The sequence below is a fragment of the Typopeltis vanoorti genome, chromosome 23, assembly GCF_054136105.1.
Source record: "Typopeltis vanoorti isolate ZY-2024b chromosome 23, IOZ_Tvanoo_1.0, whole genome shotgun sequence".
Taxonomy (NCBI): Eukaryota; Metazoa; Arthropoda; class Arachnida; order Uropygi; family Thelyphonidae; genus Typopeltis; species Typopeltis vanoorti.
Genome location: NC_143571.1, coordinates 39418221 through 39430919, shown reverse-complemented (window position 1 = coordinate 39430919; position 12699 = coordinate 39418221). Strand labels below are relative to the sequence as shown.

The 12699-nt window shown below is 39.9% G+C and overlaps 1 protein-coding gene across 1 annotated transcript in view; it reads right to left on the bottom strand.

Moving 5' to 3' along the window:
* Window positions 1-451: 451 nt before the first annotated feature.
* Window positions 452-12699, bottom strand: part of Cep164 (centrosomal protein 164) — a 47462-nt gene continuing 35214 nt past the window's right edge. Inside the window, exon 6 of the mRNA XM_090412517.1 lies at window positions 452-608. Within this exon, the coding sequence (XP_090268643.1) occupies window positions 452-608 (157 nt within the window). The remainder of the gene's footprint in view (window positions 609-12699) is intronic.

Below are 12699 nucleotides of genomic sequence, written 5' to 3'. Positions count from 1 at the left end.
TGTTTCAGTCTTGAAAATGATCGTTCGCCATTTGCTACTGAAACTGGAAGTGTCAAAAATATTCGATGAGAAATTGTTAAATCAATACAGACCCTTTCTAAATCATTTATTGTAATATTTTCATTGGGTGTAAGCTGTCGTTATCTTGTATGATGTACTTCAGAATTTGTATTTCATTATATAATTCGTTGGAACAAATATCTTTTTCTTCACCATCAGTCAGCACAACTTGTAAATCATCAGTGTTTTCTTAAAGTGTTCTCACCTATATTAGAAACTGGAAAAACTGAAATATGTTCAAGTGACACATCAAGAGATGAAACTTTTTGGTCAAAGAATTAATAATATTGTCCACAATTGGAAGAAAAAAGGTAACTTTAAAGTTATATTGCGGATCAACTGGCGCTCCGTTCGAACATTAATAACGGAACAATCTTTTCTTACGTCTTCCTTATATACTGCTTTTGAACTCAGGAGAAATTTCTAAATCTACTGCTAACTCTTTTGCCGATTCAATTACAGTATTATCATAAATTTCCACAAAAGAATCTAAAACTTCTCCAATATTATATCTAAGCGAATGAAGAGCGTCAATCCTCGCGTCCCATCTAGTATAAGATAAAAGTTTTAAGTGCACTTTTGGTGTACTCTCAGTACATCCTATCGTTTAGTCAAAGCACTAAAGAAATTATAAATTTCTTGAATAGTGCTTAAAAAAAAAAAAGTTTCAGTAATAACTTGAGCAGCATTAGCGATCACCAAATCTAATGGGTGTGCTGCACACGGGACAAAGCGTGCTCGAGGGTTCTGAACGCCGCTGTGTTTTCCTCCCATGTTCACCCCGTAATCGTATCCTTGTCCCCACAAAATTTTAATATCTAAATTAAAATCTTGTAATTTATCTAAGAGGTACATGGTACCTTCAGACGTTTTGAGAAATTTAATTAATTGTCCTATCTGTTTCTCTTTTTCAAGTTCTTATGCCGCTTTTCTTTTTTTATTTGCAGTTTTGGCTAAATTTGTTCCGTCTCCATTATGCCCAGATTTATTCTGAGGTAAAAAATCTACTGAACAAAAAATTCGGTAAGGCAAAAAATAAACGTAAATAAAAAATGAAAATAAATACTTAAAGAAATGCATAATTTTTTTGCTGATTTACAAAGGTTTAGGTTAAATTTTGAATCTACTTACCTCAGTGTGAATTAACTACATATTCGCTGTGTGTTCAGCAATCAACAGTTATCTATATGCTCATTGGACATCTATAGATGCGTATGGTCACTCCAATGCTCGATGATGTGCCAAACCAGGCCTCGCCATGTAGTCCTGTTTTTTGCTTTTCTGGAAGCCTCAACCCTCTGAAGATAAGTCACTCCATACACCATCCATCTCATTGATGATCTATGCCTTCCTCTTTTACCTTCTATTACTGTTCTGAGAAGTCCCCCTTCCATCTTTTCAATATGTCCAAAACAGTTTAACTTTCTTCTATCAATATTCTTAAAGTTCTACTGATCTTTTCTAACACTCATTCATTTGTACGCCTTTCAGTATATGATATCCTTAACAGCCTTCTGTAACACCACATCTCAAAAGCAGATATCTGTTTCTTATCTGATTTCTTTAGTTTCAATGTCTCACATCCATAAGTCACTGTTGGAAAACAACGGCATCCAAAATCCTCAACTTTGTTCCCATGGAGATCGATCCATCCTTCCAGATTTTAGACAGGTCTCTGTTGTTTTAGCCATTCCTACCTTCTTCTGAACAGCAATTCTTCACACTAATAATGGATCCCAGGTACTCAAACTTGCTGTCTTCCTCAATTCTTTCTCCATTAAGGTACACTTGTTTCTCAAGAGCTTCCCTGTTTGTATATCCTTCGAGAACCATAATCTTTGTCTTGCTAGGATTGAGTTGAAGTCCTCTGTTATTACATATCTTGTTAACTTTGTCAAGAATTACTTCTTGTTCTTCCATGTGATTACAAAGGAGTACTGTATCATCAGCATACCTCAGATTACTGATCGATCTACCTCTTATCCTAATTCCTGTCTTTATCTCATCCAATGCTTCATGCATGATGTCCTCTGCATATATACTAAACAAGTGAGGAGAAAGTAAACATCCTTGTCTAACTCCTTTTCCAACTTGAACCCAATCGGTCAATCCAACACCTGTTCTTACCGTGGCTTCTTGCACCCTGTACAAGAAGTATTGGCCATCAACCTGATAGTGTGTTGAGGAAAACCCATTCTTTTCATTACTTCCCACAGTTTCACATGCTCAACGCAGTCAAAAGCTTTAGTCTAGGAAACACATAATCAAGAGTTCGATGATGTAGAAACAACGCATATGGTCTCTTCCACAAAAAATGCCCAAATTCCACACGTGCGTGCCTCGTGTCCTAACTGATGAATGCATGCTGCATGTAAATTTCATTTTATTTTTAAAATCTTCACACTGAAATGCAGTGCTACATAGTATGGTCTACCAGAGCAAAGGCCGATGCCTCTACCCTAATGGGCGAGGATGATGCCAAAATACATCAAGATCTATCCCACGCCGCTACAAGATATTCTAGAAGTCATTTGTTAGTGACGTCGTTGGTTAGCCTTGCAAAGCTCTAAACAAAATTTGTAAATCTTTGTAACTCTTATTGCACCATACACCACGAAGTTAGATGGTAGCACTAGTGAAATGAGGAGCTGCCCCAAACTCCTCTTCAATCTGTCAAGCAAGATCTATATTCTGTCCAAGAGACCTTGTTCCTGACTGACAACCAGTGGGTGCCCAGTATCCACTATCTGTGCATCAATAACCCAAATTCTTTCACTCTTCTTTGCAATGAAATTAGGTTTTCTAATATCAGCTGTAATCCTATAGTGCGGTTCAACCAGTCTCCCAACCTTTGTTTTCAACCAGTTATGGAGACCACAGCATCATGCCGCTTCACCCGAATATCACGAGTTCGAAAACAACATCGGACAATATGAGAAAGGGTTTCACTGTAGCGGCGACCTGCCCAAAAACTTATGTCACTTCTAAAGCAGCGAGTTGTGTGAGCCCTCGTGGGCAGGGCATTGATCCTAGCACTGATTAAGTCAATAAATTCGTCACCAGGTAGAAGCTTAGTATCTTCCTGTACCCAGCGATGCTGGGGAGGAACTAGATTAGATCCATAAAGTGATGCACCATCAACAAAGCTATATAGCCCATTTCTTATGTTCTGCTGATAGTCTCTGTCAGTTGACCTTGATACTTGGTCAACCCCATAGTATGCCAAAAGTATTCCTGGATAATAGGACAATGAAATGCATCTCTGCAAATTTGAGAAGTGGATATTTCTAATTTCTTTTATATTTCTATTCTATTATAATGGAGGCGTGGAATAAGCCAGCAGAGGGAAGGGATATCAAGTCCACTGTCCTGCACCATGGCATGAAAATAGGCAACAGGAATATTTAAAGGAAGCCTAAGTCATGAACGATGGCAGAGCGAATAAGCTCTATCTACATGGGGCAGTACTGAGACATAAGTATGCCTAAGTATCAACTTATGACAGTACCTAGGATGTAAATAATTTGAAAGGAGGAAAAAACCTTTGCTGGGGTTTGAGAGGAGCTTTTCTTAAAGATGACAAAGCATTTTCTAAAGAATAGAAGACCGTCCTTTTGGTGTAAAGAAAATTCCAAGGTATCACCAGTCCTCGAGGACAGTAAGGCAACGTAATGGTGCAAGAAAAACTCAAGATTTTTGATATTTAGCTTCTTGTCACACCCCAAAGGGACAGGTGCTAATGAGCAGAGGATTTCTCTACATTTATAGTAAGACCTTTAACATGAAAGAAGTCGACTGCCTGGCCTAGGTTAGTGGACGTGACAAGAATAAGGTCGTCCAATGATGCAGTTGAAGAAAAGATTGGATTTGTGGTTAACCTTAGCAAACACCCCAAACTGCAGGAAAAGTCGCACAGGCCCCAATATTAATAGTAAGAGAATTATTACAGTATAACTTTAAAACATATGAAAGAAAAGCTGGACAGCCTGCAATAGATAGTGCTCTTAAAATAGCAGGAAAAGAAACACTATCAAAAGCTTTCTGAAGGTCCAGGGAAGCCATAAACAAAGGCTTAAGACATCGGAAAGGAGGGTAGAAAGAATACAAATGTTCTCAGCACAGCCATCTGATGGGACAAAGGTTCTCCATGAACGTCATGATGGATATACTATTGCAATTTCTTGACTAGCATTTCATGATGAAGTCGAAGAACAACAGAAGAAACTGTAATAGACCTGTAATCCGCAGCACTACTAGCGGTATCCTTCTTTGGGATAAATATAGTTCTTGAGTTCTGTAAATAAGGTGGAATAACTTTAGTTGATAGGAAAATGTTCAGATCTTGAAGGATCTGAATACGCACTTTCCATAAATGTGACACTGGAAAGTCATCAGGGCCAGAAGCTGAATTACTAGGAGGTAAAGCTGATACAATTTCATGCAATACAGAAGAATAAATGGCTGAATCAGGGACAGACCAAAGCACAAGGCTGTGCTTGATCAGATAAATGCAGTGGTGGAGTGGAGAAGACAGTACTCCAAATCTCCACAAAATCTTTGTGATCTTCGGAGGGAGGTGGAGACGTCCTATCTAGTAGTCTTTGCACACATTCCGCGATTCTTCTTATATAAGGCTTGCATGCAAAAAAAAAAAAAAAAAGTTGGTAGGGTAAAATGCCCTGGACAAGCATACGCTCGTTTAGTGCTTCCAGCAGCTTTATACCACACATGCGAAAAACAACTTGCAGTTTTTGCTAAATGTTAAAAGAATTTATTACGGCATACAGTAGTGCCTCGCAATTCGAGAATCCGTCGCCAAACTAATCTGTCGAATTGCGAGACAATATTTCCCATGTCTATGGAAAATAGATTAATTCGTTGTCGGACCCCCATTCCACTACCCCGTTAGGGGCATCCCACTGTTGGATTCTGATTATGAGAGATTAGAGTAATTATTATTTGGTTCAGAATCCAACATGATCTTCCATCACAATGGTTACATTTGTAAATATTATTTAATGTATATAACTTATTTTAAAATTTAATATTCATATAACTACCTTAATTTTGTCTAATATTTAATTATTTAATCAAAGATATATGTATTAATAATGAAAAGACTGTATTAAATATTAAGTTATATTATTTATTGTTATGTCAATATTATAGGAATTTGTATCTGATAAATTAACTGCCCATTAATGGAAATATAAATATTCCTTATTTATTCCTGTTTGTGAAAGTTTAACGTTATGCAATACCTCAATTTTATTATATTTTGTTTGGTTGTCATGGAAACGTATGTAAGTGAACGAGCACGTTTTTGGAACAGAACGTGGGGAGAAAGCTGAAAGTTTACTAAAAAGGAATTAGTTCAAGAGATCACAGAAGAATTTAGGCGGGAAAAACTGATATAAAAAGCGATGTTCGCTTGGTAGTCGAAGAGGAGAAAAAGAAGATGGCGTCTTGCCTAGTGCTCATACATCTGATTCGCGATTCTGATATTTGATATAAAATGTGATTTAATGAACTCAACAGATATTTTTACTAACAGTGAATAGTCCTACTGATATAGTCAACCGGTTTGGTTCTTGTATAGGCTCATAAAAACTAATTCAGTAGGTAAGTTAACCTTTTTTCCGAAGCAACGGCGATACGCTAGGCCTACTGCCATCAGCATCGCCATTGTTTCATTACATCAGTTATTATTTTAGAAACTACCTGTTTTCACTATACGGTAGACAGAAATGGAAAGCATGTCCTGTTATCCAGAACAAAACGTGGGTCCAACCACAGACCTGCCGTACGAGGAACTCACCTTCAAACAGCTCCTGGCTATTTTCAAGCATATTGGAAATCTGCTACACACAAAATGGCCAGGTAAGGTAGTAGTTCATGAAATCCAAGAAGTTGATACGGACGACGTTCAACTTCTTGAACTACTCCAAGACAACGCTACGGAAAAAACCACAACGGCTGAAGATCATTCCCGTACTGACCACACTGATTTCCAGGAGGTTCGCGCAAGCAAAAAGCGCAAAACTGTGACCTCCGAAACACCAATTATAGATGTCATGGAAGAAGATGGCTCTGCCCCAGACTCACCTACCTCCGCAAGGGAAAAGATCCCCCCGATTATCCTGCGTGAGAAGAACAAATGGACTCTAAAGAGCATAATGAACAACCTGAAGATCTCATATAACAATGCAAAGAATATCACAGATGGTGTAAAAATTCACCCTAAAACTCTCACAGACTATCGTAGGTTAACAGCAGAACTAAATTCCAGAGGAATTCAGTACCATACTTTCTCACTCGGTTCGGAAAAAAATCTCAAGGTTGTGATTAGAGGCGTGCCTGAGGATGTCTCCACCGATGAAATCACCACAGACCTGCACTCAAATGATTTACCACCTATCAAGGTCAGCAGGATGACCAGGAGGGACAAGACTCCAATACCATTAGTGCTGATCGAGATCAGTCAAACCTATAAACACATATATGACTTGACAACCATCTGTGGATTAAAAATCTCGGTAGAACCGTTAAGGAAGAGAGCTTCTACTGGGCAATGCCATAGATGTCAAAAGTTTGGGCATGCCCAGAAGATGTGTAGGGCCGAATTTAAATGTTTGAAGTGTGGGGTTGGTCACCCAACCAACACCTGTTCTAAATCAAAATCTACCCCTGCTAAATGTGCCAATTGTGGCGGTCCTCACACATCCAACTACAGAGGATGTCTGTACAATCCACGTAACAGGAAATCTGAAGAGGGACCATTCTCTCCTTCCATCAGCTCGCCTACATCTGCGGCTACTTCACAGTCTCCTAAAGTACAGAATAAAAACTCAGAAGCCCATCTGTTGAAAACTGAGGTCCCTCAAAAAACGACTCTAAGCTGGCAGCCCAGGACATATGCGGATGTAACCCGCCCTAAACAGACATCCCTACAACAGTCAACGTCACACCCAAATATGACAGCTATCATTACTGCGTCCCTGGCAAATATGCTATTAGATTTCAGCAGATCTAATCCTTCACAAAGTTCTACTAACAGATTTCTAAAAGATACTCAAGTTATAATTTCAGCGCTCACTAATGAACAGTAAAAAATTAAAACCAGAAGCCCTAGAGATAATAGCCTGGAATGCAAACGGCTTAAGAAATAAGATCCTAGAACTCCAAAATTTTGCCCACAGACATCGGCCAGATGTTCTACTAATAAATGAAACGCATCTAAGACCAGCTGACAATCCCAAAATCTATGGATATCAGTCGTATAGAACTGACAGATCAACCCACAGAGGTGGAGGCACGGCAATTTTCATCAAAAATTTTATCTCTCATCACTCCATAAACATTCCTACTACCGCCAATCTTGAGATCACTGGCATCGAGATTCTCACGAGCTCAGTAGGCAAATTAAAAATTTTTGCAGCATACCATCCACCACAAAAAGCACTACTACCTTCTGATTTGAACGCCATATTTGACACTGGAGAGCCTACCATTGTGGCAGGTGATTTAAATGCCAAGCATTCTACCTGGAATAGCCACTCCACTAACAAAAATGGACAGATACTACAGAACTATGCTGATTTCAACAACCTTCACGTAATAGGCCCAGCTGATCCCACCCATCACAACACCTATGGTAGGGCCGATGTATTGGACATAGCCATACTGCAGCACATCAGACTCCAATACAATCTAATAACAATCAATGATTTATCATCAGATCATAATCCAATAAGGTTAAAATTAGGAAATCTTGAAAAATCATCCCCACCCCCTCACTCATTTATTCCTTGGGAAAGGCTCTCCAAGATGCTCCCGAAATATATTGGACCTGTTCCCATCATTAAATCAAAAGAGGAAATTGACATAGCTGTCAAAAATCTAACAGAACAGATTACAGCAGCCTGTACAGCAGTTACTACCCCTGCAACCACCCACAAGTCCAACCACCTGCCTGAAGATACTATGAATCTGATTAGGGAAAAAAATAAGGCTAGAAAAAGATACCATAACACTAGGGCGCCACAAGATAAACGGATCTTAAATAGGTTAAATTCTGCAGTGAGAGATGCACTCGCAGCTCATAGAACTCGACTCTGGGAAGAAAAACTGACCTCCATCTCCGCTGACAGCCACTCTGTATGGAATCTTATCCGAAAGATCAAGAACAAAAATAAACCTCTTCCCCCTCTGCAAACAGATTCAGGTCTCATCCACACCGATGCTGATAAAGCTGAGGCAATAGCGAATCATCTTGAAAATCAATGCAAACCTGCATACAGTCACCTTGACATTAGTCATATCTACAAGATACACCGTAATGTCAGATATTCACTCAAGTCTGCTCCCACACATTCTACTCAAATCACACCCACCTCACCTGCTGAAATATATGCTATTATTCAGAAATTCAAAAATAAAAAGGCTCCTGGACCCGACGGCATCTCCAACAAAGTTATAAAACTTCTACCTCGCAAAGCTATTGTTCATTTGGTAAACATAATCAACTCCATACTTCACTACAAGTATTTCCCTTCCTACTGGAAATTGGCATACGTTGTTCCAATTCATAAACCTGGAAAGGATCCCACTCTGCCACAGAATTACAGACCAATCAGTCTCATTGCTAATCTCGGAAAAATTGCTGAAAAGGTAATTCTTACTAGGCTTCAAGATTCTGTACTCCTGTTAAACATCCTCCCTGAGGAGCAGTTTGGTTTCAGACAGTTGCATAGTACCACACAACAAATACACAGATTGGTGGAACATATCATCACAGGTTTTAACTGGCGCCAATGCACTGGGGCTGTCTTCCTAGACTTAGCCAGTGCATTTGACAAGGTTTGGCATTATGGTTTACTATACAAGCTTATATCATCCGGTATCCCAATCGGAATCATTCAACTCTTAAAGACGTACCTCTGCGATAGGCGCATGCAAGTGAGACTAAGTGGAGTGGTGTCCTCACAGAAACACATCTTGGCTGGAGTTCCACAAGGGTCCTTACTAGCACCAATCCTATTCTCCTTATACCTGCATGATATACCACACAACCCATTATCTTCAATTAAAGCTCTTTATGCTGATGACACAGCGATATTGGCCAGATCATTAAAGCCTCACCTAGCCATCAAGAAACTGCAAGAAAACCTACTGCAAATAGAGCAATATTTTGCCAAATGGCGTCTCCAGGTGAATCCTCAGAAGAGCGTAGCCGTCTTATTCTCTAGAAGATCAGTGCTTCCCAAAGAAGATATCCTCCTCTTTAACACAAAAATTCAGTGGAAAACAGAGATCAAGTACCTTGGTGTAGTAATGGACAGTAAACTGACTTTCAACTCCCATATCAAGACTCTCTGTGCAAACACATCCAAAACCATAGCCCAGCTCTATCCGCTAATAAACAGAAACAGCAAACTGAGCACCAGAATCAAACTTCTCATATACAAACTGATGGTTCGTCCAATACTCACTTATGCCTCACCGGCCTGGAGCCATACTTCAAACTCAAATATCATTAAATTACAACGCATTCAGAACAAGTGTCTTAGAATGATCCTGGGCGCTCCATGGTTCATCCGAACTGTCCAACTGCACCGCGACACGGAGGTCCCCTATATTTACACCTTCATGCGGACTATAGCAACCAAATTCTTTTCAAAGGCAAGTGTGCATCCTAACAGACTAATCAAACTGGCCGCTGACTATGATGCAACGGACTATTCTAAGCACAAAAGACCTAAAGCCATCCTAAACCCCCTCACTGAGGATTAATTTCCTAGCCCAATCAGGGCGAGCAATATAGCTCATAAACTCTTTCCACTCACAGTCTCTGTTAAGATAGCCGGGAATATGAAAAGCTTTTGCTTCACCCGTTAAGCCAGTAATGTTACTAGTAGTCGAAGAGTGGAGTTCATTACGGGGGTCGCTAGTGAGTCTTCACTGATACGGTTGTGAACTTTCTTCTCTGTAGAACGTGGTAATTAAATATGATGGTTTTGAAGTGTAGCTGCTAGATTAACTAGAAGAGACGCGTTTATTTAAAGTCATTAAATTGCAGACTATACTGAATCTAAGAACATCAGCAAAGGTAAGTGGACGGTAATTGCAACGAGGGCGATTCGTTAGGCCTAACAGCCGATAGAATCGCCATTGTTAGCATATCTATTTCAGATACATTTACTTGCGTTTATACGCAAACTGTCAATAATGAATGTGTCAGATTTGGACGCCCTCACAGATTCGCTGGACGAAGAGCCAGCGCTCATACTTGTAAATAAACTTCAAAGGAAATTTAAGCTCAAATGGCCATCAAACTTGATAGATCCTGATACAATTATAGACTCTCTAGATAAAGGATTGGCTTTCAGCTTCATAAAGAAACTCCTTAAGAAGTTCGAGCGTGAATGGCCCGGCTTCCTGAATCTTTACTCTTCACCTGAGACTGACGATGATCCAAATGAAGACACTCCTCAAATGGAGGAAAATTTAAATCCAGTCACCTCTGAATCTACTCATTCAGATCAAGGAGAGAAGCACGTGCGTAAAAAACGCAAAACTCTCGCCTCGGAGTCAGCAAACGAAAATGGCATGGATGAAGATGCCCCCAACATAGATTCTTCTGCCTCCACCAATGAAAAGGTGCCTCCAGTCATTCTTAGGGAAAAACAGAGATGGACAGCCCTAAGAACCACCATGGCCAACCTGCAAATAAATTACTCCACTGCCAAGAACATAGAGGAGGGCATCAAAATTCAGCCCACTACAGTGTCTGACTATAGAAATCTAACCAAGGAATTGGACACAAGAGGTATACAATACCATACCTTCACACTTATCTCGGAGAAAAATCTTAAAGTGGTACTCCGAGGAGTATCTGAAGACATTGAAACAGCTGAAATAGCTGCTGACCTCAACATGCAAGATCTGCCTCCCATCAAAGTCAGTAGAATGTACAGATCTAACAAGACCCCTATGCCTCTAGTATTGGTAGAAATACACAACATCTATAAAGATATTTACAATTTGAAGACAATCTGTGGGCTCAATATCTCACCAGAGCCACTTAGGAAGAGGGCCTCTTCTGGGCAATGCCATAGATGCCAAAAATTTGGTCATGCCCAGAAGTTGTGCAAAGCCCAATACAGATGTCTGAAATGTGGTGACACCCACCCCACATATACCTGCTCCAAGCCAAAAACCACCCCGGCTAAGTGTGCTAATTGTGGTGGCCCCCACCCTGCAAATTACAGAGGATGTATATGCCACCCAAAAAACAGACAAACTGAGTTAATCAGTCAGTCTAGCTCACTGACAGAAACGAAAGCCCCAGAAGCCCAAGTTCATCAGGCTCCTATTAGCTTGAACAAGATGACAGGTGTTCACCCACCATCAACTGAGCCCCCTAAGAAAATAAATCTTCAACACCAAACAAGAACATATGCTGATGTGGCCCGCCCCAAAAAAGCAATCCATGACCAGAATATGACAAATCCACATTCAAATATAACAGCCATCATCACCTCTTCTCTTGTAAATATGTTACAGGATTTCAGTAACGCAAATCCATCACTGAGCACTACAAAAAGTTTCTTGCAGCAAACACAGCTCATTTTATCTACACTCTCCAATGCATAGGAAAAAATTTACCCCAGATTCTCTAATGATTATCTCATGGAATGCCAACGGCCTTAAAAATAAAATACTAGAAGTACAGGAATTCAATGACAGATATAATCCGGATATATTATTAATTAATGAAACTCACCTGAGACCTGCTGACAATCCTAAATTCAAAGGATATCAGCTCTACAGGAATGATAGACTGGATTACAGAGGTGGTGGCATCGCCATCCTCATCAAAAATCACATCAATCATCATTCTGTAGCCATTCCTACAACCACCAATCTCGAACTTACAGGTATCAATGTCATCACAAACTCTATCGGAAACATAAAAATATATTCTGCTTATAACCCACCATCAAAAACATTGCTGACCACAGATCTGGATGCTATCCTCGGCATTAAACTGCCGGTTATTATTGCAGGAGATTTTAACGCAAAACATCACGCCTGGAGCAGTAGGTCTATAAATAGGAATGGCCGCATCCTCTATAACTACACAAGCTCAAATTGCGCAACTGTGGCTGGTCCCTCAGTGCCAACTCACCACAGTCCTACTGGCTCATCCGACGTCTTGGATATAGCTGTCCTTCAGAATGTTAACCTACAGTACTCCCTAGAATCATTGAATGAGTTATCATCAGACCACAATCCTATTCTGCTCCAACTGGGTTATCAGAGGGATCTTCCCCATTCGCCTCATACCTTCATTCCCTGGGAAAAATTATCCAAAATGCTTCCAAACTACATTGATCCCATCCCTCATATTAATTCCAAGGAAGAAATTGATTCTGCAGTCAATAAACTTACTGATCAAATCAACACAGCCATAGCATCTATCACCTCAAATTCAGTTGCCTTCAAGCCTAAACGACTACCAGATGACATAATGAACTTAATCAGGGAGAAAAATAAAGCAAGAAAAAGATACCACAACACCAGAGCACCCCAAGACAAGAAATATCTCAACAAAATGAACAGTGCAGTGAGAGATGC